We start from the raw sequence: 25,543 nt of genomic DNA, 5'->3' as shown, positions 1-25,543 counted from the left end.
TTGGAAGTTGATAAAAAAAGGAAGGCAAAAGAAAAGAAACAATCTTTTTTAAGCAAATTGATACAGAAAATTTACAAGTGTTAGTAAAAAAAAGCATTTTTATTTGTGCGATGATTCTATATAAAAATAAAATTGACTCAAACTTTTTCTTGTACTTACCTTGTCATACACTGGAGGACAAAATTTCTGGCTTCTGGTGAAAACTTCTCATCCAATGTCGGCACTGGTCTAGTCGCAGAGCCAATGGCAAATATGGCTGCCATAGGATTCATATCAGACCTAATTTTTAATAATATTATTGTTCTGTATTTAATCAAAACTATTTTGAATGAATGCAAAATCAAAAAGAGATAAACTATAGAGACTAAAAAGTAAGAGTTTTTAAATCATTTGGATACATTTTGAGATAGTTATCTTCATTTCAATGTAGTTTTCAATATTTAAAAAACCCCATTTAAACCTAATGCCACTATTTTATGTTTTACCATGGAGGATTTCTTGTAGCCATTTCAAACACAGTGCAGCCAATACTCCTGAGAGAAAAGAAAAAGTAGAAAGTCACCAACGAGATTAAAACATTAATGCAATTACCAAATTTTAAAAAAATTTGCCAAATTGAGATTTAAAATTTTGTTTTTCAAAAAGCTCTATACCATTTTAAATAGCTACAAATGTGATGTAAACAAAATATGTGGACAACATTATGACACTGGTAAGTTCTAGATGACTGAGGAAAAAGCAATTTCTTTTCCCTTTTGACTTTGAGCAAAAGAAGTATCTAATAACAAAAAATGATGACGTTAAGTCCAGAGGTAATTTACATTCTCTTAAGTCTAGAGTCTAAAAACCAGAGGTTTGCGAATTATTTTTCATGATACAAAGTGAGTGCTACCAATGCATAACCAAGAGAAAAAGTCAAAGGCCTAAGATAAACAGTGGATAGGAGAGAACTAGAGAGACATAACAATCCGGATCAAACTAGTGTGCATAGCCATTTGATAAAAAGTTATTATATAATATCATTATTATCTTAATAAGAACACATTTTATAACTTCTAAACAAATGTTTTATTAATTTTAAGAAATGATAAAACTGTCTGTGAAATCGAACACATACTTACCATATGTCAGACTTCTTGCCATGTCCGGTCTCATTGACCACCTCTGGAGCCATCCAGAATGGTGTCCCTTTCATTGACTTTAAAATCTCTACCTGACTAATGCTGAGATTGATGCACATTCTCTTGGCACAGCCGAAGTCTATTAGTTTAATCACACCATTGGGCATCAGCATGACATTAGCTCCTTTGAGATCTCTGAAAATATAGCATGTAACTCTTTCAATATCATGAAACCCTAACCAGGATGGACTAACCAGGAGTTCCAAACCATCTATGTTTGCATCAGAGGCTATATAACCATTCGGGAAAATACCTGGCGAGCTGGTACCCATTGGGCTGGTGGGAGCACCACCAAATGGGCTGCTTTGAATGACAGTAAGGCTACCTTTACATCATCTGCTCTATAGATCGCAAGGTACTTACTAAGAAGCAATCAAGGTTTGAACATTGTTACGTTTTCATATTGGATGAGACTCTTTAGACATGTAAACGACAAATCACAGTTTATAAATACTTTAATCTTTATTAACACTGGAAACACTTTCTTGTTCATAGTCCTCCATTTCGGTTCTCCTTCTTTCAACACGCAATCGCACCATTTCACATTCACACTAAGATGCGCACGTAACACCCCCCCTGTTTAACAAGTTCGATGTACATCGAACGTCCAAAATACAAATCACTGAATATATTATCAGACTATTCCAAGTTAAAAAAAATCGGTAACATATAAAACCATAATGTAATAACTAAACAAACTCAAACACAATGTCATGTTAATACCAATACAATTCCAACATGGAATAACAATTATATTCATCACAATAATAACTGTTATTATGAGCAATTGAAACCACTTCTGTTAACATATATCTTTAAGTAATCATATTTCTATTAATACAACTCCCCACTCATAATTTTATGCCTGTACAAACACCATCATTCCAGTCGCAATCACATAGTTAACAAACAAGGTCTATCTTGCTCCATGTATATTGTAGCCTCAACAACATGACCCAGTTTATAACTAACAACACTCCTCATAGGCTACCATAGATTTAATCATTTAATCCAATGCTATTTACGTCTTAGTATCCTCAGGCCTATATAATAATTCCAGTCTTGACGTTTCTTTTTATGTATTTCTACCACATCATTTCGATAATTTTCTTACAAATGTAATTTTAATAGAATAATTATAATCCAACAGAACCACACATAATTAAATACATTGTGCAACATCTACGTATCTACTTTCCAGTATTTATACTCTTTTACATTTCCTATGTAGCCTTTACAAACTTCTATAATGTAGTATCCTTAACCTATATGTATATGTAACAACAATATTTACTTCATTACACATATATTTATTCATTGTAGAATAGAACAATAATTAGTGTCCATCAGTCCTACCTTTTCTAATCATATCTATATAATTCTAACATTATTGACATGCCATCCTTTCCGCTTCCCTCCTTTGCAATGATGTCCCATTGTGATCCTACTACCGAATGATCTAGCTGTACTGTTTTCTAGGCTGCTAATATCCCTCTCTTTTCTCGTATACGCCTCTCCACTATTGTACCTTGATTCCTTAATTCTAATTAACTGTTGACACTGTCTTCTAATATGCCCCCTTCTCCCACAATTAAAGCATAAGATGTATGGACTTGTACGTCTATATGTGGGTTTAAATCGCTTTCCCTGTACCACTGATTGCCTTACTTTACTTTGATTTGGACCCATTCCTATTGCATTGCTTTCTACCTTATCTGTTAATTCTTTCTTCTCGTGTTCTCTGCTACCCATGTCATCTGATGTATGAGATCTTATGTCTTCTTCCACATCCCCATTTCTACCTCGCGTAAACTTTATCCCATAATATTTCTTCCAATTCTCAATCTCCCTTACTGAACATATTTTCACCCCATGAATATTCCCAATAATTAAATCTATCTCACCCTGATCTACAACACAAGCTTCCACTGTCCCCTTAAAATACGGTGTGTCTATACTAACTTTAGCAATCGGTAATTGTACAATATTCCCATTAAACATAACACACTTCCTAGATTCGCCTGTATATTCATGGTCTTCCACTAAATCCTTATTCACTCCAATAATAGTGCTCCCTGTATCCCTGATGGTCTTGGCTGCCTTGTTCCCTACGAATGTCTGAAAAATCTCCAATGTTCCAGTATCAGATGACAATGATAAGCCTTGCTCTATTCTACCTTTCTCCCAGTCCTTTCTTTCCTGTCTGTTTCCTTGATATCTTCCGTTGCGGCTATCATTTTGTCTTTCATATGTACCACTTCTATACTGTCTCTCCTGTGTCTCCCTTGTTCTGTGAGAGTTATTCTGTGTCTCACATGTTCTGTTAAAGGCAACTATTTCTTCTATATCACTGCCTCTAGATAATTTCTTCTCGGGATGTGCCACTTTATAAGCCCTTATCAGTCTTACTATGTCTTCTATGGATTTCGGTTTCCTCTCCAACAGAAATATTTTTAATTCCTCCTGACACTCGTACATCACTTTGTCCAGCATAAGAAATGTCTTAAGACTGTCAAAGGTTTTTTCTACCTCAGCAGTTTCTATCCAGTTATCGAAATGGCTGCTCATTTTGTCCAGGAAGGTCTGCGGGTCATCCTCTGGTTCTATCTCACAATTAACAAACTGTTGGCGGTAGAAAGCTTCTGTTTTCCCGAAAGTTCGAAGTAGTTGTTCTTTCACAATGCTGTAGTTACCCTGGTTCATACATATTTTTGAAGGCACCTCCGCTGTAAATGATCTCGACAATAAGAATGTCCATTTGTCTTCAGGGTATTCCAATTCTCTCATTTCTATTTCGAACTTCTTCAAAAAAATGTCTATGTCCATTTTGTCTTCGTTGAATATCAAACCTTTATATTTTGCCAGTTTATTCCCTGTAGAGTCACTCTTTCTTTTATCATTCTCTTTTCCTTGGTCTGTTTTTAACTTTTTCTCTGCTGTCTCTTTTTCAAACGCTAATCTTTCTCTTTCAATGGCGACTAATTCGTTTTTCTTCTCCTTTTCAATGGCTATCTTTTCTCTTTCTCTTTTGTCCTCCTTGTCTAATCTTTCCTTTTCTTTTTCTCTTTCTCTTTTGTCCTCCATCGCTAATCTCTCCTTTTCTTTTTCTCTTTCCATCGCTAATCTCTCCTTTTCTTTTTCTCTTTCCATTGCTAATCTCTCCCTCTCCATCAACCTTTCTTGTACGTACTTCCTTAGTTCTGCCCCTTCAAGCTCCAACAACCTTCCCTCTTCTTTCAACGCTGCTACCTCAGCCTTGTCCGCCATTTTCTATTACTATTAATCGAATTGAATAGTATCCTGTCACTAGATCTAGACTATATAATATGATATCTCTACTGTCTGTTGACAGGAGATCAACTGTGTATAAAGGACTACGTAGGTTTTACCTTTGCGTTGGGCGCCACTTGTTACGTTTTCATATTGGATGAGACTCTTTAGACATGTAAACGACAAATCACAGTTTATAAATACTTTAATCTTTATTAACACTGGAAACACTTTCTTGTTCATAGTCCTCCATTTCGGTTCTCCTTCTTTCAACACGCAATCGCACCATTTCACATTCACACTAAGATGCGCACGTAACAAACATATGAAGAAAAATCTGTGAAACCCATCCCCCCACCCCCTTATTACTGTATAGAAAAAGGATGGTATTGATTTTCATTCGTCAATGTATGGGCAAAATGTCACTATCACTAACTCTATTATTCAGAATTGACAATACAATGGGTAGGAACATAACAATTTATTATTTCTGACAAAATTCTTTAATTAAGCCAAATTTAAAATTTATTAATTCTATTTTTTTAGTCCATTTCTTTCATTTCTAAAAATTAGGTCTTTTTTCAAGTTGGCATGGTTATTTTTTTTTATTTCACTTACTGTAATTAGCTTTGGTTGTTCAAAAATGGAAATCTTTCTAAGAACAACTCATACTAGACATACTATTTCTATTATAACGGTTAAAAACAGTGCACCAACCTGTGTATAACATCATTGTCATGTAAATATTTGACACCTTCCAAGATCTGCTTAGTGTAGCGTCTGAAGACAGACTCTTCCAATGCACCAAACCTAGCTAGGATACTGGCCAGGGAGCCTCCAGGTATAAACTGCATGAAGATGCTGACAATGTTGTCCTCCAAGCTAGTACCAAGGTAACTGAAAAAAATAAATAAAAGCAATGCCAACTTTGTTGATTTTTATTTTAAGATGATAACATTAAATTTGGTAAAAGTGTTGTTGTACGGGACTGTCTTTGCTAATATTCAAGGAGTGATACTAAAACGTGTTCTACATTTATGTACATGACGTAATATATAGCAGCAGCACTAAGGTACCAAACTTATTGAGAGAAGAAAGTGAAGAGAATATAGCAAAACATATAAAGCCAGAGGAGGACTCAAACCACAGACCCTTGACTGTCATAATTTATAATGTGGATATAATCATCCATCTCCAATAAGTACTTAACATTTCTTGGGGCGAGTACAGGAGTGATTCATTGTTATGCTGGTCACATGACATTCACATGAGATGGCAATAGAAACAGTAATCATTATAACAACTGTCACATGGACCAATAGGTTTCAATGGAAACAATTTTTTTCAACAAAGAATGCTATAGGATAAAGGTCATGACCTTACCCAACTATATTAGTGTGCTCCAGAGTCTTAAGAAGTTCCATAGAAACAGTAATCATTATAACAACTGTCACATGGACCAATAGGTTTCAATGGAAACAATACTTTTCATCAAAGAATGCTCTAAGACAGTGATGCTCAACCTTATTTGGTCGGCGGGCCACTTCATTTCTGACAATCGTCTCGCGGGCCACATCAACAAAACAGTAAAAAAAAAAAAAACACAGGAAATAGACAATGAACCATTTGTAGGCCTATTAGAAACCAGTTACTCTAGTACTTACGTATTCAGGGCCGGTCCTAGCATTTGCGGGGCCCTATGCGAAACGGATTGCGCGGGGCCTATTCTGGGTTGGGATAAGGATAATAAGTGAAAATTAAGATTTTGTATTAAAAAATAAATTCGTCTTTGCATTTTATACATTCGTAAGCTAGTACAAAATCACGATCAAATTAACTTTACCTTACGAGCCTTGTGTGTAGCGTGTTCCTACATAGATCACGCTCAATAGAAAGAATTGCCACACTGTTAAATCTCTCTTCAGGAATTGTTGACCTTAAGTAATTCTTGATTAGTTTAAGACGCGAGAAATTTCTTTCACAAGATGCCACAGTTACAGTTCAAATCTCAGCTGCAAGGAGTAAATTGCAGTGTTCACAATTCTGTTGAAACATTTTATCCTGCAGCCATCTTCAGCTTTTTGATGTGTGAAGTTTTCCACAGATTTATCATACTGCCTTTTCCTTTGCCTTTTGACTGGAAAGATTGCAACAACATCCATGTTTCCAGCCAACTTCTTTTCGTTGTCACAAGAAGAAACAACAGGAAGAAACTTAAAAGGTGCATACATAACCAGAAGCTCTTTCACATTAACCCTTATCTGAGAGATATCGATAACATCTGCTCGTTATCACTGCATTCTTGATGTCTCGAAGGATAGAATTCACAACAGCATCAGCTACTACAGTAATAAGTTCGTTTTGAATCTTCTTTCCCAAGTAATGATCATGAATTTCTGCATTGGTAACACGTCGAAGATGTTCCCCCATTACTGGATCAAACTTTTGCGAGTAATTCTACTAGACCAGGAAATTCCCATTACTTGGCTCTTTAAGTCTTACAATGGTCCCTCTGAAAGCTAAATTGCACTTCGCTAGAAATCGGACAATTGCAACTAGTCCGACGTTTAGTTTCTGAATAAAGCATCTCCTGGTGAACTTTGTCAATGCCTGTTGTTGTTTTTTTACTTAGTCTTGCTCCAGCTTCACAGCAGCTGGTCATGGCGTCTAAATGCCTTTGCGATTTTTCATGCTCTGCTAGCCTTGTGGTACAGCTTTGCCACTGTTCAAATCCTTCATTTAAAAAGGAAATTTTTTGTTTTTCCAGTAGACGACAGTAGATCAATAGATCTTGTCTGCTGACACAGAATATATCAGCCAAGGACGCAAAACACTTTCACCATTACTCAGGTTTGGTTTGCAATGCACTTAAGAGAAATGTCTACATCCTTATTTTTCTGAAAATTCTCCAAAGTAATCTCAGGTGGACCTTTTTGTAATAATTAGTTAATACAAGATCTTCCCATTTTTTCTAGACACATGGCAGGATAATCCAGATTTCTCAATGAATCGACCACATTTAGCTCATTATCTATAACTACAAGTTGGTCAGTTATTACATTATTGCTTTAATTTCTTACAACATCAGTTGTTAGTGTTACATCATTTTCTTCTTCTCTTACGACATTCACCACTTCAGTTTTCGCATTCTTCATAGAATCAGCTGTCTCACTTAAAGTGATTATGTTCTCATTTTCGGGTTTTGATCGTTTTAAAAACGTATTCGAGTTCTAGTGGAACTTTCGTTTCGGTTACAATTCGCACTATTATTATATTTTTATTTAAATATGAAAGCTGACAATGCTTTTTTTTTATTCGCGTAAGATTTGTGTTTTCCATATAACAATTTTGTCTAACTTTCAGGAAATTTTAAAAATAATTTCAACGACTTTTTCTTATATTTTGCATCATTATGCAATTACAGATATAGTTAGCGCGGGGCCTATGAAAGCGCGGGGCTCACTGCAGCCGCATAGGTTGCAGTGGCTTAAGACCGGCCCTGTACGTATTTACAATGATTTATGAACGTTTATCTATCCTAAGCCAACTTTTAAATATCCGAAGAATAGATGATACGCCGAGTTGGAGCCCTGAATCTAGAACTCTATATGTAAGTCCGTTAGAGGATTACGTAATATGTCATCTGACTCATCGCTGAAAAGGTTTGTTCTCACAAATAAGTCATTCTTGTTATCATCGTTAAAGGTTGTTTTAACTCTTTATCTCCGTCATTATTTGTCCACGTACTGACAGAATTGTTCATTTATCACATTTGTACATTCTACCCTGTCAAAAGACTAAGCTTTAATATCATTTTTGTTTATAATCAGAAAACATTACTTTTGGTATAGATTTATAGCAGAATGTATGCTATTTTTATATAACACATGTTTTACTTTCTAAAAACAAAAATTAATTTAATTTAATGGGGTCAAATCAACGATGGTATCGTTAATTAAGAGAGAAAGAGTTTAGAGATTTAGAAATGTTTCTGCATGCTACACAGACTAGAAATGCACTATCTATCTAAATCGCAGGGATATTTAGCTTTGTAAGTTAATCAGTTCCAGTTGCAGCTCTGTCTGGGCTCTTGACACATTGGCCGCAGATGGATTTTCGAAACGACGAACTTTGTTCAATCTGAACATGATCATCATCACATGGTCCAAACTGAACTCCTTACCACATAGATTTTTGTTGGTGAAGAATTCAATGAAGCCATAGAGGCCCGGTTCAATTTGACTAAACAAATTTCCTAATAACTCTTGCGTCAACCATACTTGTTGCATCTTCAGTAGTCACTCCCACTAATTTCTCCCAAACAAGTGAAAGATCCTTTGTGATGGTTAAAACTTCTTAGACAGGAATTCGCTAGTGGTGGTCACATGCAAACTCCTCATAGCTACTAGCTTCTCTGATTTAAAACTTTTTTTTTACTGCGAATAAATACCAAGATTAGAGCGGTATGAGATATGTTTATAGACTCGTCAGCGGCAATTAAAAACATTTCGAAAACTTGTTTGTTTGTTATATTTGAATGGAGATATGTACCCATATCTTTCTCTCGCCTTGTAGTGTTAAGAGAAAGGTTGACAACATCAACAGGATTCTTTGTTTCAGAACACAGTTCTTCCATCATTACTAGAAAACACTTTTTTATGCATTCACCGTCGGAAAAATTTTTTTGTAAATATTCTCGTCAATCAATTCTCCTTTCTAGGTGAAATCTAGCAATCGCGTCTGAAACAAAAAATGGTGCCTTATTTATTTATGTGTTTGATTTCACAAAGCTGTTTATGTCTATTAAAAGAGCCACTCAATTTTGATAAAACAAAATATTAATATTATCGGTACCAATCTATTTACCCTAAAGTCGAGAAAGATACTTTTTTTCTCAAACTTTTTTTCTACGGGAGGGGTTTATCTACACTTTTTACTAATGTTTTCCGGGCCGGATGGAACCACGTCGGCCCGCGGGCCGTATTTCGGGCATCACTGCTCTAAGATAATGGTCATGACCTTACCCAACTATATTAGTGTGCTCCAGAGTCTTAAGAAGCTCCACCTCTTCCTGAACTTTTTCATATTCATGGTGGGCCTTTGACGTGTCTATAGTGGTCAGCTCTATCTGTTTCACTGCTATCAGTTGACCTTCATTGGTCAGTCCACACCAGACCTTTGAACAAAAGATAAAACTAAAATGTAACTAATAATTTTGATACAAGAATTATTCTATAAGGTCTAAGTCTTTTTTGTTTGTACTAGAAACCATTTTATAAAGTACATTGAAATAAATATCAATTTATTTACAAGGGAGGGTGAGGAGAGATGTCAACATTGATTATACCATAGTTAGTGCTTAATCAATGCAACTGAATTAAAGTTTTATTAAAGCAGTGTTTCTTCCCAAAATGTGTTCTGCAGAGCACTAGTGTTGCTCGAGGCCAGAATAGGTGTTCCACCCAACTACTGGAATAATTAACTAGTAGACCATCATGTTAATTCATTTCTCTATAAAAAATAAGCAGTGCTCTGCCAAATACTCAGAATGTGCAAAGTGTTCTGTTCAAGAAAATGTTTGGGAAACACTGTATTAAAGTATCCAACATAATGCAAATTTATTTCAAGGGAAGTAACTCACAGTTCCAAAAGCTCCACGCCCTAAAATGTTTCCTTTTTTCCACTGAATAGTATCATCAACTCCCTTGATGGTGTCTGACATGGTTTCACAGCCAGTTAAACTTTCTCGTCTGATTTCATTTCTGTTTTGTTTCTGAAGGAGCATAAAATAAAGCATTTAAAAAAATACAATTTTAATATTAAAATAAGTAAATAAAAAGGAACAGTGGAAATTTGCATAAAATGTAATTATAGAAAATGTTGAGAACAATGCAAAGTCTTACATTATTATAATTTTATATACACCTCTACAATGCTCATCCTCAATGAACTGGTAAGAAAGATACAGAAACTACGAAAAAATCAGAGACTAACTGAACAAGATACAGTTCAAAGGTTTTAAGAGATATACCACAAAGCCCTTAATAAGTATACTTGTATGCCTCCACTTGAGTGTTCATTGAATATGAAATTATGATTATAAGACTATAGATAAAAAAAACACAGAAAAACAGAGTAGAAAATGAAAATATTAAAATTTAATACATTTAAAGTATTTACATCGTCCGTTGCTTCTGTAACTATCTTTACTTTAACATTAGAGAGCTGTTCATTGTGTGGATTGTTTTCATCATCTGTGTTACTCTAAAAAAAAAAAAAGGAAAGAAAAATTAGCAAAGTAAAAGATTTCCTAAAGTTTATATATTTATTTTGTAAGCCTGTACAAAGTCAATGAAGCTGGGGAGGAGATTTAGTTAAATTTTAGAGAGTCCTGAACATAAAACAACCTGAATTGTCATGCAAAGTGGAAAACATGGCTTTACCCAACACACATATATATATTACTTGATTTTATGTCTATGTACGACGTGATAACCCCATACGAATTTTTCTTTATGTTGTTTGTGAAATGGAACGTTTACAATATTTGCATTCTGTTATTAGACGATCGAGTATCAGGACAGATCCCATTCCCAGTTAATCTGGATAATCGAAGTTCTAGTGTAATAAGACACAGACTGAGATAAATTCAAACAAATATATAAAAAGTAGATGACAAAAAAAAAAATTCATTTACAAAAAAACACACAACTATTATAGCTACTTCAAACTAAGATATGAGTAATAATTTTTTATTTAATTATAGTTATACTAAATTTATAAAAAAAAAACACTAGAAAGAAACATGTCAACATATTTATTCTATTTGTTTTAGAAAAAAAAATTGTATTTACTAACCAAGCCAGTCAAATTTTTAGTTTCTGCCTCTGGTTTCCGATTTTCAACCTGACTCTCTTTCAGCTCAATAAATTTTCCCTTCATTTTAAAAGAGGCATTCATGGAACTCGGCCTGGAGTTGGAGCTTGCCTCATTGACAGCTAGGTGGCTACCACTTTTTCTGATTGGACTTTTAATGGATGTGTTGCGAGAGTCTTGTCGTCCAGAGCCAGTGGTAAGCTCCATCTGTTTAAAACTGTTAATGACCTTGGCCAGCTGTTTGGCTTCCTCTTCGTTTAAATTCTGGTCATTTTAATAAACATTTTGGCAATAAAAATAAAAATAGAGAAAGTTGATAAGTTTGTTTGAAAAAAAAAAAATTATTATGACTACATTAAATTTTGTAAGCAGATAAGTTACAATATAAAGTCCTACAATGAGACACTAAAACAATTGCTATGAGAAAACAACGATCTAACTGCTAAACTAATATTTAAATAGTTTTATGTTGAAGAGTTCTGATATTAAATTCTAATCCTACAGATAGAATTTTTACTCTGAATATTTTTTTTTACATTTTTAAGGGATGCTAGCTCATATTACTGATGGGATTTTAGGAAATTAAAAGGTTGCAGTCATTAGGTTGTACACACATGATCTTAGTAAGCTAACAATTTACAATTTAGATACAATTTACCAAGCTCTCAAAAACACACTTGTAGGACTTTGATATACATATGAGGAATAACTAATTTTAAAATCCTTCATGCTGTTTCTGTACAAACAGTTTTGAAGATTGTAGCTGGTTAGTTAACACTGATTTTATCTTATGATGGGAGATGGAGCTGGGAAAGTCTAATTTAAAACTAAAGTTATAGAGAAATAGAATAGGGCATAAGCACAAGGCTGTAGATAAGAAAGACCAAAGAATGTAAAAACAGTTGGTCAAGCTTGTGATTATTGTCATAGTAAAAAGAAAAGAAAAATTACCTGGTCTCGTCTACGTTGGAATTTTGTGGACGATGATCTTCTCAATGGAGTCACATAACTAGCTGTTTCATCATCGATTGATTTCTTCAGGGATAGAGGAGGTTTGGATGACAATGGGATAGCATTGCCAACTGTTTCTGTAATATTTGGGATCTTTGGGGTTTCAAATTGCTTTGGATCAAGTTGAATATTCTCTTGATTATCTATGGTTTGATTAGATTTACTGGTGGCTAGATTCTCTCCAGAACTACAAACATTGCTGGGGTTTGAGCCCTTATTTATTTTTTCGCTTGCTGATATGTTGATGGTTGAAGATAGCCTTTGCGCATGAAATGGAGAGTCACGTAATAAGCTGGACATCTGACCCAATAGCTTATGGTCACCATAGGTCAGGGTGTGTGAGCCTGAGAATGGTTTTGGTTTAATGTGAGATGAAATGCTTCTGAGTGTGGAAGACAAAGATGAAGTTGTGGAGGAGAGAATTTCTTCTATGACTTCATCTAAATTGTCTTCCTCACTACAGTGTTGCTTTGGTTGATCACCATGTTCAATGGAGCTGTCCTTCTGGGGCTGCCTTGCATCGGCATGAACATGTATCTGTTCATCTTTGCTCTGATCATTTCTAGCCGCAGTGAAATCCTCCAAGATATTATCTACTGTCTGTGAAAGAGACAACTCTGTAATGGGACTCAGCTTTCCCAATGCATTCTCTTCTCCTGGAGAAAGGCTTTCAGCATAGAAGGGATCTCCAAAATTTTCCATCAAAATCTTGTGGCCATAGTTCTGAGTCATATCAAGGTTCATTGGAGGATAGCCATCATCTTCAACAGTGGGCAACTTAGATTCAGTAGGAGAGGGCTGCTGCTTCATTTCCAAAAATCTTGGAGAGTTCTCTGAGATCTTTTCCTTGAAGGCTTGTAAATAATTTTTGCTTTCTGCCAAAGTTGATTGTAATAAATGATTATTAGATGAGTCCAAGTCTTTTTGAAGGGACTGCTCAGGTGATCCTCTTTGAGGTGGCTTGATAAAAGATGTTGAGAGTTGCCAGCCAATTCCAGATACTAAGACAGCATTCTCTGATTCAGCTAGATCATACAGTTCATCCAGTTCTTCATTTACTTTGGTCTGTTTATGTTTACCATTTCTTTTTGAGCTTTTAGGTCTTGAATCATTGTCAGCTTTTTGGTCTTTACCCTTATTTGGTCTTTTCTTGCCAGCAGAAGACTGCCTGGAACTGCCTGAAACCGGTCTTTTGGATGAGGCAGACTTTTTGTGGGATTTGCTGGTTGAAGATTTCTTAAGCTTAACAACAGCATCGGTTGAGTTTTCAATCAGTTTAATGTGAGCCTGTGGAAATGCCTCAAAGGGATCCACTATCAGTGGAGTTGTGATGGGAGTCTCAATTCTTTTATGCATGGTCTGGGAGCTAGGAGGATCTACTTCTATGTGTGGTGGATCAGAATGGCCTAACTGGCTGTTATTGTCTCTTTCAGCTGCTTTGGTGTTCTGAGCTAGGATCTGGGTATTTTCTTTTGGTTTATCCTTTTGTCCTTCTTTATCTGGTGATGTTGTCTTGCCAGAGTTATTTTTCTTTCCATTGCTCTGGGGAATGCTTGAGTTGGATTTGGCTGGGCTTGACTGTTTTATTTTACTAGATTTAACATTGCCGCACTGAGGCTTCTGAGAGTTCAAGTTTGATTTTACTGGGCTTTCACTTTTTTTTACTTCAGTGCCTGGTTTTGCTTGGTCCTTAAGCATGTCTGTCATATTTCTATAAGTAAGAGGTGGATTGTTTTTATGATTTCTCATTATTGTTCTCTCAATGTTTGCTGCTAAATCTGCAGACTTTTTTCTAGCGCTGGGCGTGACTGGTGGTTCATTTATCTTAACAGAGCTAACCTTGGCTTCTTGTTTCTTTTTAGTTTTATTGTACAAAGTATTAGATATTAACTCTGCTTCTTTTGTAACAACAAAATATGACCTTTCTACTTCATTATTATCATTATATGACTCTACAAATGAGTTGGTTACTCTGCTTGAAAAATCTGGCACAGTCAGGCTATTATGCAATGGCTGCTTAGAATTCTCATTTATTTTATGAGTAGTGGAAGAATCTGAATTTTCCAAAAGGTTTTTAGAACTGTCAAAAACAGTAACAGCATTTCTCTCAGGTGACTCTGCCATAAGATTGGAGGAAACATTTTTTTCTTTCTTAGTGGAAACAGAATACAGCTTGATAGATTTACTGTCCCAGTTGTCGATGTCTGCAGAAATTAACATTTTTGCTTTGCCACTAAAAGGTTTCACAATATCTTGCTGCTTCTGGAATTTTTTTATTTCTGGGATGACAGTGTTATTCTGTGAAAGGTTTAGTTTAGGAATGTCCTTTCGCTTAGACGCTGCCAATTGTGATTTTTTTGAAGAAGTGTTTATACTTTCATCAGATAGAGAAACAATTTTCTTTTGAGCTGGTTGAGAGTGAGCCCTGGGGGACAGAGATTCTAAGCTCTGACTTTTGTGAACGTTGACAGAATCTGATGAGCTTGACGTGTCACTGAAGGATTTTTTAAAGATATTGGGAGTTAACCTTTTGGACTTTTTGTCAGACTCATTCTCAGACTCCAAGGAAGACGACAATGAATTGTCAGAACGATGCCTCACTTTTTGGCGAGGGTTACGTATCTGAGGCCTGGTGGCCCTGAGATCAGGATTATTCCATATTTCCAAAGGAGAAGAAAGAAACTGGTTACTGGCTTGCTGCTCTACGAGTGTCTCCAATTTATAAGATTTTGGAAAAAAGTGCTGGTTGGCGAATGCATCCCGAGGTGATGGGGTAGACAAGCTACTGAGGCTGGATGCAGGATCACTGCCAGACATCAAATCTTTAGGCCTGCTCTCTTCCAAAATGAAATCCTCTTTGAATATTGTTCTACAGCGCATGAAGTCAACATGAGGCTCCGTAACAGAAAACACATCATCATCTGGATTTGATTTCTATCAATTAAAAAGAAAAGAAATAGTTGGCTTACTTAAAAAATTATATTTTTCAAATTCATGCTAGCTGCTCTAGATCTTAAAGTTTTGTAATATAAAAAGAATTCTATTCTCCTTACCTTGTCTGTCATGAAAAAACTTTTATTTGAAGTTGGGGAAGTGCAAGTAACAGACTTCATTTTCAACGAGGCTGACAAAAAAAAATCATCAATTAGTTTTCATATCTAACAATCTCTAAATATATGACAAAAGCATAATATCTCTTACTTTCCTAACTGACTATACCAATGTTGATTCAACCTTATTTAATTTAATTAATTTTTGGTTTTATAATTTTTTTTTGTGATATATAAAAAGAGCATGTGTTCTTCTATAATTATAAACCTAATATAACATTTCCTGATTACATACAAAAACAGTTATTAAAAGTTAAATCATAACAGGGTAGTGAAACACAAATGAACAAAATAAATAACTACATCAGAATGTGGTAAATTATTACGGAGAGAAAGAGTTAAGTCAACTTTGATTGCTGATATATGATGAACCTTTACTTATCAATTGGTCTTAAACTTAAAAATAATAATTAAATTTAAGATTCACTAATGATATCAAATTTTTCCTGTTTAGCTTAAAATTAATTTGTTTAAAAAGAAAAAGTTCTTTGAAAATTGATGAGCTCTGTCCAGTTGGAAAAAAAAATCAACTTTTACAACAAACCTGGAGTATTGGACAAGATTGAATCGCAGGATTCTGTCAGATTTTTAAAACTTGGACTAAAGGGTTCAGACTCAGATCTTCTGTGTTGTGTATAATCATTACCAAGAGGAGATCCTCTGTAATGACAAAGTACATATAGTGCATTAAAAAATTCTTTCTAGAATGTACATATTATGACAAAGTAAATAGTGCATAAAAACATCTTTTTAAAATTTATATATATATAAATATATATTGCTAATAATCTTTCTATATTAAGCTATCATTACTTTATCTGTCCAAAAAAATAATATTTTTTTTTTTACAATTATCTTATCATCTTATCTTATAAAATACAGGCGTTACTTCAAAAAAGATGATTGTGTTGTACGTATGTCCCTAGGTCAATCTAGTCATGCATGTTAATCGATGACCTAAATTCTGCCAAGTCATTGGTTTTCCTGGATGATTCAAGCAACCCTTTCCATACTATAATAGCACTAGGGAAGAAGCAAATATTTCAGAAACGATTTTATCAAAAAATTGAGAATACCTGTGGAACTGACCAACAAAGTCATCAGAACTAACAGAACCAGACATGGCACTCTGCCGATAACCTACAGAAAATTATGTAAATCAAACAAACATTGATTAGTTAACATTAATTTGGTAACAAAAAAAATGACAATTAAAATGAAACTAAGCTGTTAAATTGTAAAATGATGTTTTTGTTAAGCAAAAATGCATTAGTACAAATATCAGAAACATTTTATCATTATTTTACATTTAGATATTGGAAAACAAAGTATTTAAAATGAGCGAAACAAAATTGTTTCAGAATTTTCAAACATTTTATGTTTTGTTTCCTATACATTTCACAGTGATGTTAAAGTTTTTTAAAATTACAATTATATAAAAAAAAGAAGAAAGTATGAAGGGAAAATAAATTTTAAAAAGATGGTAAGACTAAGCACCTAGTTTTATGTCTGAGATAGATCTTCCACGTGATAGAAGCTGCTGACGCGTTTCTTCCAAAGTGAGGTCATGAACTTGATCAGGTGAAGGAGCAGGAAGGGCAAGAACTGGGCTGGTACTTCGACCAATCTGAGGTAAAATTTTACTCCTGGATGTTCCAAGTATCCTCGTTGTTTCCCTTTGATAAAAACAATTGCAGAAATATGGCCTTAAAAATGAAAAGTATTATAGTATTCTCTTTTTTTAAGAAGTAGACAGATATCTGATAATAAGAAATAGTAAAAATTAAATTTAATTAAGTGCATTATGCATTAAGATCCTCTCAGTATAACCATTTTTTACATTTTTAATAAATAGTAATTTGAATAAATTTCAGCAAATTATCACCTTTCATCTTTAACAACAACAAAAAATACAGAATAAAAGCAAAATATGAATAAAAATTAGTTTTGGTGACAAAAAAAAAACATGAAAAATAAATTTAAACAACAAAAAAAAAGAAAAGTAAGAAACTTTTTTTATTTTTCATATGCTGAAAACAGAAAAGAACTACACAAATAAACTAAAATAAAAATCAAAGATATGCATGTTTAATGAGTCCTATCTCCAAAGCTGGGAGTAGTATCACACATTTGTTCATTATTATTCATATTTGACTCACCTTGTAAACACTGGATGGGCCGCCTTCAATGCTTCAACTTCCTGGAGAATTTTCTTCTCTGCTTGTTTACATTTTTCAACATTGGACAATACTCTAGTTTCTAAAATTAAAGTTAAATTAAAGTTTAAAAAGTCTAGAATGATTTGTTTAAAAATTGATTCACACACAAAATGTGGGTCTTAATAATACACATCGCCAGGAATAAACCAAACTTTAAAAACTTTTTGATATTGTTCAAATTCAATAAATCACTAGTGCTTCCACTTGACTTACTTGCTGAACCTGGTTTCATTACTGGTGAGTTCTGCGCATTTCGAGCCAAATCCTGAGTAACATAAACAAGTCAATTCATGAAGCTTACACAATACACATAAGCAATAAGCTATAATATTTCCAAAAAAATGTTTTCCCATGTGTATTCAAAATACAATCAACGTAATTAACTTACATCGAAAATCACTTCAGGTTTTCTCTTCTGCACCATACTGTTCTTTTTGTTCATCTCTTTGTTCTGTTCATCAGAGGTAAGCTGAGAATGATGCCCCTTAGTAGCTCCTTCTGTCCAAGCTTCTTTTAGCAACATTTTCATCTTTTTAGATTTGGCCACATCCATGGGTGTGAGTCCCCTGTCATCTTCTAGTGTGGCGTCTGCTCCAAATGACAACAAGGTGCTTGCAGTTTTCTGATGGTCATTGTATGCCTGCAATAAGAATTAAAACAATAATGAAATATTTTCAGAAAAATACTTTCTATACTTCATATAATTTATCAACACTAAAGTTAAATGTCATAATTTACATAAACAAAATCTCATTCATTTTTTGATCTCATATACTTAAGTCAAAAAAATGAAACAGGCTTGCTTAGTGAAAAGTAAATATAATTAAAAATAAAGTTTTCTTCTGAGCCATTGAAGCATTAAATGCAGTCAAATTGCTAGTTTTATTTTATATCTTTAGTGAACAGCGCTTGAGTTTTCTTGTGAAAAGAAACAATATTCTAGCATGATAAATAGGCATGCTTACAGTGAGATGAAGAGGTGTTGATCCAGCAAAACCTTTCACGTTGACGTCAGACCCACCTTCAGCCAGAGCAACAACATTGTTTGTAATACCCAGCTGCGAGGCCAAGTGGATGGGTGTAAAGAAATTTTTATCCTTCACTTCTGTGAAAATAACAAATCTGACAATTTTTTTTTGTGTAACCAAATCTAATTGAAACAAAATTTTCCAAGAAAAACATATTTCTTTACTATTCATTGATACAAAGGATAGTCATTTTCAATAGTTAGTTTTTCTATAATTATTGTAGAGTTAAATGGTGACTAACCCATAGCCATGCCCCCAGATATCAACACAGAGACCAGCTTCTCTGCACAGGCAGCTTTTGACGTAGAGATGTAATGAAGACATGACCTGCCATCACTGTCTGTAGCTGAAACATCACTAAATGAACAAGACAAAATGCTATTGTTATTTCATATATCTTTATATTTTGATGTTGTGTTTTTTTATGTCATGTCTTTAAGACACATTCTTTTTTATTCATCAACACACTTTAGATGTTTAACATTTTTTACAGCATTAAGATAAAGTACCCTTTTCAGACCTTGTGATCTAAAAGGGCAGATGATGCAAGGGTCATCTAGTTCTATGGCTAACAGTTAACATGAGTGTCATGTGGACAGCACAATGACAATGGCCAGCCTATACTTTTCCTCAACTAATGTCAGGTACTCATTAGAGCTGGGTGGTCTCAAAGGTGTCCTAAAGATCCCAAAATTTCAAATCCCAGTCTTCACCAGGATTCAAACCTGGGAGCCCTCAGTTCAGAAGGCAAGTGCTTTACCAGTCAGACACCACGCATTAAATCATAAAAAGTTATTTTTTTGTCAATGTGTTTGTTTGACATGTTTAGAATGTTCCTTTACATTTGAAGATTATTACAGAATGACATAGGATGACAGGGCAGTGTTTGAACCTGGGACCATTGAGATGACAGTCTAGAGTGCATACAACACGATCAAGTCTTCTAGAGAGACACTGAGTTACTCAATTTACATTAAAATGAAAATTAAGTTTTATTTTTTTGTCAAATACAACACCACAAAATAAATAGAAAATATATAAGATTTTTAGTTTTATAAGTACTAGATTAAATGAATTAATTAGATGATTGAACAAGATTTTCATAGATGACAAGGAAAAGGACTACGAACTTACGCTTTAGCTTTGATTAATTCTTCTGCTACTTGTACTGGGCTGTAGTATCTGTTGAGCTGAGCACTAAGTCTTTCAAACAGCTGAACATCTCTTGTCACTAGCATTAATGGCGTTAAGCCCTCGGCACTTTGACAGTTGACATCTGGATGACGTTTTTCATTGGTCTAAACAGAAAGAAAAATAAAAAACTATATATGCAAATAATTTGGCCTGTACTAACAGTAAAACAACATAAACTGAAAAAAACAAAAACAATTGCAATATCTGTGCTAAAGTGATATTATAAGCTAAAAGCAATATCTAAATAAATGGAAAAAACAAACAATTTCAGCCAGTTTCTGAAATATATTTAAAAGAAAAAGGAAGCATGTATGATATGATGGCCTTGGTACACTAATTAGCTGCTAAGACTAAGGTCCTTTCTAGAATTCTAATCAGGTCATTTAGGGTTTTCACTCTTGAGTAAAAGATGTACCTAAAGGTCAAGGACCTATACAATGCATTTTTTTCTGGGTCAACTTTGCTCAAAAATATTGAAAAATAGGCTACAATACTTGTTTGTTTGTTTTAAAATGTTTTAATGTTTCGTATGTTCATTCTGAGTTGAAGATAATTTACTTCCTAGTCCAAACCTCCCGCAGGATGACGGGGATGGGTGAGGAGGCCGCATGACCAAGGCATGCCTGTTATTCTTTGAAAACAAAAAGTAAAACAGTTTGTCTCCCTTCTCCCTTCAATGACCTTGTAAACTTCCAGCCAAAAGAAAAAATCATTGTTAAATAAATTCATAATTTAAAAAAAAAGGCTATTCACAAGCAACAAATAAAAAATAACTAACCAAAATTTTTCTAACTACAGAAAGGTTTCCTTGCCATGCTGCCTGTAATAGCAATCTTTCATTAATCTGTGTCTGTGTTTCAACCCAGTCCAATAAGATAGTTCTGACTGATGAGTGGGCTGTTTCCAGAGCCGTCTGGGCCTCATGATTACACAAAGTAACTTCAGCTCCATGTTTCAACAAAGCCTCCACAGCCTGTTAAAGTCATGCATTATTTGTTTAATCAAGGTATGGTTCTTTTTATTACAAATAGCAACTAAAATACATCAAACTAATCTTTTTTTTTTGTGTTGTGTTTCACAATTGCATTATTATTATATTATTATAGCTTTTATATAGCGCTACTTTCATGCTTATAGCATGCTCAGAGCGCTTTTGGTCCAATCTCATTTGTGGACCAGTGGGGGTATCTAGGAGTTGGTTTTCCGTGCTGCCTATAGGCGCTCAGTAACACAACTCTGCCCGAGTCGGGTGTCGAACCTCGAGCCCCCTTCTAGGTAGCCAAGCCAAGCCAAGTTCAAGCGCACTTGGCCTCTCGACCACGCTTCCCATTGTGATAGTATTAGTGATTTTCTTTTTTATGACTTTTACAGCTGAAATGAAAATTAATGAATTTCTAAAATTGGAATATTAAAAAAAAAATTACAATACTATTTTCACAAACACATTTTTTTTCTAAGAAAAGCATTTTAGTGGATTATGTAAACAATGATTTTATGAATCTTAATAGTACAATCTTTTTAAAGTGGTAATTTAATATTTTTAAAACCAAAAAGCTATATTACAGCTGAAGGTAAATCCAAAAAAAAGCAACATATATACATATCATGATGACTAGTGTATAAAATTATTTTAACATTAACAAAAAATGTTGGACCTTGACATGTCCACGCTTGGCAGCCCATATAAGTGCTGTATTTCCTGTTCTTTTATCCTTACAGTCGATGTCCAAGCCAATGCTGCCACTTTGACTTAACAACTGTTCAAGTTTATTCAGATCACCATTCTGAAAGTTAAAAAATGAGATTATTAATAAGAAATTACAATACATAATAAGCTAGATAATCATAAACAATAACATTGATAACCTTTCAATTTTTACAATGGTCAAAAATATGTAGGTCATGCTTTAAACTTAAGAGGGGATTTGATGGCTGAATGGTACATGCTTGGCTTCTGAACCATGAGGTCTTGAGTTTGAATCCTGGCAAAGACTAGGATTTTGAACTTAGGGATTTTTATGACACCCCTGAGTTCACCCAACTCTAATGGGTACCTGGCATTAGTTGGGGAAAGTAAAGGCAGTTGGTCGTTGTGCTGGCCACGAGACACCTTTGTTAACTGTCAGCCATAGAAACAGATGACCTTTACATTATCTGCCTTATAGATACCAAGGTCTGAAATGTGTACTTTACTTTTTTTTTTGCAGTGAGATATTCATACATGTGCAGAATGAGTAAAAAAGGATTTAATTTAGAAAATTTATTGTTGTTTTTTTTGCAAATTATTTATGTTCTTTCCAAAAACTAACACCTCATCATATCTTAATGATCACCTCTAAATGTATGATACAAGATGATGTCTGTGGCATGTCATATTCCAGACAGCTGTGTTTAGCATTAAAAGGCAACTATATAAGTCTTGTTTACCAACCATATTCACATATATAACAAACATTTTCAATTACTGCAAAAATATGAGGCACTGTGGCTGAGTGGTAAAGCGCTTAGCTACTGATCGGAGACCTTCCGGGTTTGAATCATGAAATTTTTTATTTCCGGTACTTTAGGGCTCTTTTGAGTTACAATTGGTGAATCTACTTTAGCTATAGGTTAAAGGTACTGATAAAGTGTTCATGGCTGAAGGAGCAGAGCTAGGAATTTGCCATCATTTGGGGGCCCAGAGGGCTTGACCTCTTTAGGGGCCTCTGCATTTTGGGTAATATTTAATATTTAATGTAAAAAACATATCCTCCACCCACCCTAGCTATGCCACTACATGGCTGAACGATTAGTGAGTCAAGTTTGGACGAAGATTTGATGTATTCTAATATACTTTGGAGGAGCAGTTAGTGGTAAAGCACTTGGCTTCCAAAATGAATCTTAATGAAGAATGGGATTTTTAGTTTTGGGATCTTTAGGGGCGGATACCTCACATTAGTTTTGGAAAAGTAAAGGCGGTTGGTCATTGTGCTGGCCACATGCCCCCCCCCCCCAGTTAACCGTGGGTCACAGAAACAGATAACCTTTACATCACCTGCCCCATAGATTGCAAGAGCTGAGAGGGAAACTTTCCTTTTTTTTGTTTTTGACTGCAACAGATAATAACTTACTAAGGATTCAGAATTATGTTCTGATAAAATAGAATTTTCACCCAGAAAGAAAATAGGATACTTGCTAGGTGAAGTGGCTAAAAAACCTACATATCTTAGTTTACTCACTTTAGCTGTGTTCAAGAACACCTCCTCAACATCTCTCGATCCTCTCAAAATGGTGGCAGCTATGTCATGGTATTTGGCGGAGGCAACACGCACATTTGATTTCTGTTTCATCTGCCCATTATTGTAATGGTGAGATATGTTTGGCGATGATGAAGATGCAATGCCATTTGCTAGTAATGATTTTGTAAAGCTATCATGACCATCTGAACCAGATCTTGAATTCATTTTGTGTTGGTGGCTGCGTTATCATGTTTTCTTCACTAAACAGATTTTTAAAAAATTTTTTGTTTAAGACATTTTGAATTTAAACTTGAACATAGAAGCCTAATTCATAAATTTTATGTGTTTCGTGATAGAAATTTTGTTCATGTCTACATATATATTGCTATTGATGTAGACAATTGTAGTTAAACTGAACCAAGAGTATGTTTGCTACATTTATAATATGAATAGCTCCTGACATTTCTATTTACAATCCACTTTTAATTCTCTTTAGCACTAGGAATACAGTTTTTTATTAAACTTCTTTTTATTAGCTTCTTGAAAAGTAATTTTTTTCTGAGTAGAAATATGCAGATTATAACAGACTTTTTTCCCCAGTGTCTACAACTTACCCAACATTTGAAATAAAGAGAGTCATGAAGCAGATTCATTCAGTGGTTGCCTATTTTTCTAAATACCATACCATTGAAAAATTGTTTTTCCAGAACTGAAAATTGAATAATAATTTGGCACTAAAATAATTTGTGATAATAACATCAATTGCACAAAACCAGCTTAAAGAGATACATTGGACTAAATGGACAAAGAAAATAAAGAAATAAGTTGAGAATTAAATATAATTAAATTGGCTTCTAGACAAAAATAGGAAAGAAATATTGACCTAGATAAATTATCCTATAAAAGATCCAGTAATGGTATACTAGCATATAAACAGATATATATAAATATATACAATTCTAAAGATATTTTCTCGTATTACTTAAATCTTAATGTATTATATATATAACCATTCAGAATCCAAGCCTTAGTCTTAGACAAATATACTATTACTGTTATACATTATACATATTGATATCTAGAGCTAAGGCTAAGTCTAGATTAGATCTGTCATCTATAATATATCAGTATCCGGACATTCATGATTCTGGGAGTGGGACAAAGAAAACTCAAAATAAATATTATAAAATAAAGATGCTTAATTTATTAAATTATTACCAGTGCAAGTTTGTATTTTAATTATATATATCTAGATTTATGTACACTGTATAAAGCTACATCCACTTTTTTCATCTATCTTAGACTCATATTTATAGATTGTTATCTGATGTGACCATTTCCCATCTGACTTTCACTGTTCACTGTTTTCTGGATTCAACTTTCTCTTTGTCAATAAATGAATAACATAGATTTAGATCTATCATTGTATCATCTAGAGTCTATAATTACGGCCTGAGTGTCCCAGTTTTTTTTTTAACTCACACTGGCCTCACAAACTTTCCTTTGAGACCATACATCATTGCAAACCAAAAATGTCTCAATCAATAAACTTTTCTTAGTTAGAATATACATTATTTTAAAATTCACTAACACTCTGAACTTGACCACAACATTTTTTTTTTTTACTGTTTACATTCACTTAGTAACATTCAGCGCCATCATGGTTGCTTAAAAAGTAGAATTCCAGTTTACAATGGAAGAAATATAACAGCTTCATTTGTCAAATTTGGACATTTAGACTTTAGGTGTAGATTAGCTTTATATCAATTTATATAAATCTAGATCTAAATCTGTTATTATCTTCACGTTTATTAATACCTACATTATCATACCCATAGAGCCTACTCTTTATTAGTATTTATATTTATACTTGTATTTGAGGACGAATGACAAAGTGGAACCTACACAACGCAACAAGAAAAAAAAACTTATCTAAAAGAAAGAACTCAGCACTAACAACTATATCTCTTAATAATGTATAAGTTATTTTCCTTATTCAATATCAAACAATATAATTAATTACCAAAAATTAATTGATTAATTGGTTAAATGTTAAAGATTGATAAATGTTTTGTTAGTTGCAATAAATACTTAATATTTAAAGTTTAAACTTGATCAAAGAATGGTTGTGAGTGAATTAACATGAATATTTATTAAAGGGAACAAAACCCTACATATTTAGCCATATGCAAATACTGAATGTCTAGTTTCCCTCGTTGGTATCAAACAAAATAATTAATTACCAGTAATTAATAGGCTAATTTTTTTTTTTTTTTTTATTTATTGCGTATTAATATATTTTCTACGCTAATGAATAATTGTTCAAAGTTTCAACCTGATCCGAAAATGGGTATGGCAGTGTGGGAGAAATAATGTGTAGCCTACAAATTGTTTCCCAGAGTCGAGAGTGAGTTCTTCTAAGCTTTGTAAAAGAAA

The 25,543-nt window shown here is 33.9% G+C and overlaps 1 protein-coding gene across 4 annotated transcripts in view; it reads right to left on the bottom strand.

Moving 5' to 3' along the window:
• Positions 1 to 24,771, bottom strand: part of LOC106066101 (probable serine/threonine-protein kinase DDB_G0282963) — a 30,252-nt gene extending 5,481 nt beyond the window's left edge. The window contains exons 1-24 of one of the 4 annotated variants that reach the window (XM_056043997.1): positions 24,699 to 24,771; positions 23,722 to 23,816; positions 23,108 to 23,367; positions 21,545 to 21,673; positions 20,668 to 20,862; positions 19,830 to 19,993; positions 18,937 to 19,052; positions 18,633 to 18,772; positions 18,056 to 18,307; positions 17,881 to 17,932; positions 17,608 to 17,707; positions 16,946 to 17,124; positions 16,525 to 16,588; positions 15,993 to 16,108; positions 15,392 to 15,462; positions 12,279 to 15,272; positions 11,310 to 11,591; positions 10,617 to 10,715; positions 10,093 to 10,224; positions 9,476 to 9,627; positions 5,169 to 5,348; positions 1,122 to 1,316; positions 486 to 533; positions 160 to 279 (exon numbers count right to left, since the gene is read on the bottom strand). In XM_056043997.1, the coding sequence (XP_055899972.1) occupies positions 160 to 279; positions 486 to 533; positions 1,122 to 1,316; positions 5,169 to 5,348; positions 9,476 to 9,627; positions 10,093 to 10,224; positions 10,617 to 10,715; positions 11,310 to 11,591; positions 12,279 to 15,272; positions 15,392 to 15,462; positions 15,993 to 16,108; positions 16,525 to 16,588; positions 16,946 to 17,124; positions 17,608 to 17,707; positions 17,881 to 17,932; positions 18,056 to 18,307; positions 18,633 to 18,772; positions 18,937 to 19,052; positions 19,830 to 19,993; positions 20,668 to 20,862; positions 21,545 to 21,673; positions 23,108 to 23,332 (6,005 nt within the window). In that variant the 5' untranslated portion in view covers positions 23,333 to 23,367; positions 23,722 to 23,816; positions 24,699 to 24,771. Of the gene's footprint in view, positions 1 to 159; positions 280 to 485; positions 534 to 1,121; positions 1,317 to 5,168; positions 5,349 to 9,475; positions 9,628 to 10,092; positions 10,225 to 10,616; positions 10,716 to 11,309; positions 11,592 to 12,278; positions 15,273 to 15,391; positions 15,463 to 15,992; positions 16,109 to 16,524; positions 16,589 to 16,945; positions 17,125 to 17,607; positions 17,708 to 17,880; positions 17,933 to 18,055; positions 18,308 to 18,632; positions 18,773 to 18,936; positions 19,053 to 19,829; positions 19,994 to 20,667; positions 20,863 to 21,544; positions 21,674 to 23,107; positions 23,368 to 23,721; positions 23,817 to 24,325; positions 24,510 to 24,589 lie in introns of those variants that run through there. The other 3 variants (XM_056044000.1, XM_056043998.1, XM_056043999.1) reach the window with 3 other exon arrangements.
• Between the last annotated feature and the right edge of the window lie 772 nt (positions 24,772 to 25,543).

The sequence above is a fragment of the Biomphalaria glabrata genome, chromosome 10 (assembly GCF_947242115.1).
Source record: "Biomphalaria glabrata chromosome 10, xgBioGlab47.1, whole genome shotgun sequence".
Taxonomy (NCBI): domain Eukaryota; kingdom Metazoa; phylum Mollusca; class Gastropoda; family Planorbidae; genus Biomphalaria; species Biomphalaria glabrata.
This window is presented reverse-complemented; position numbering and strand designations above follow the sequence as displayed.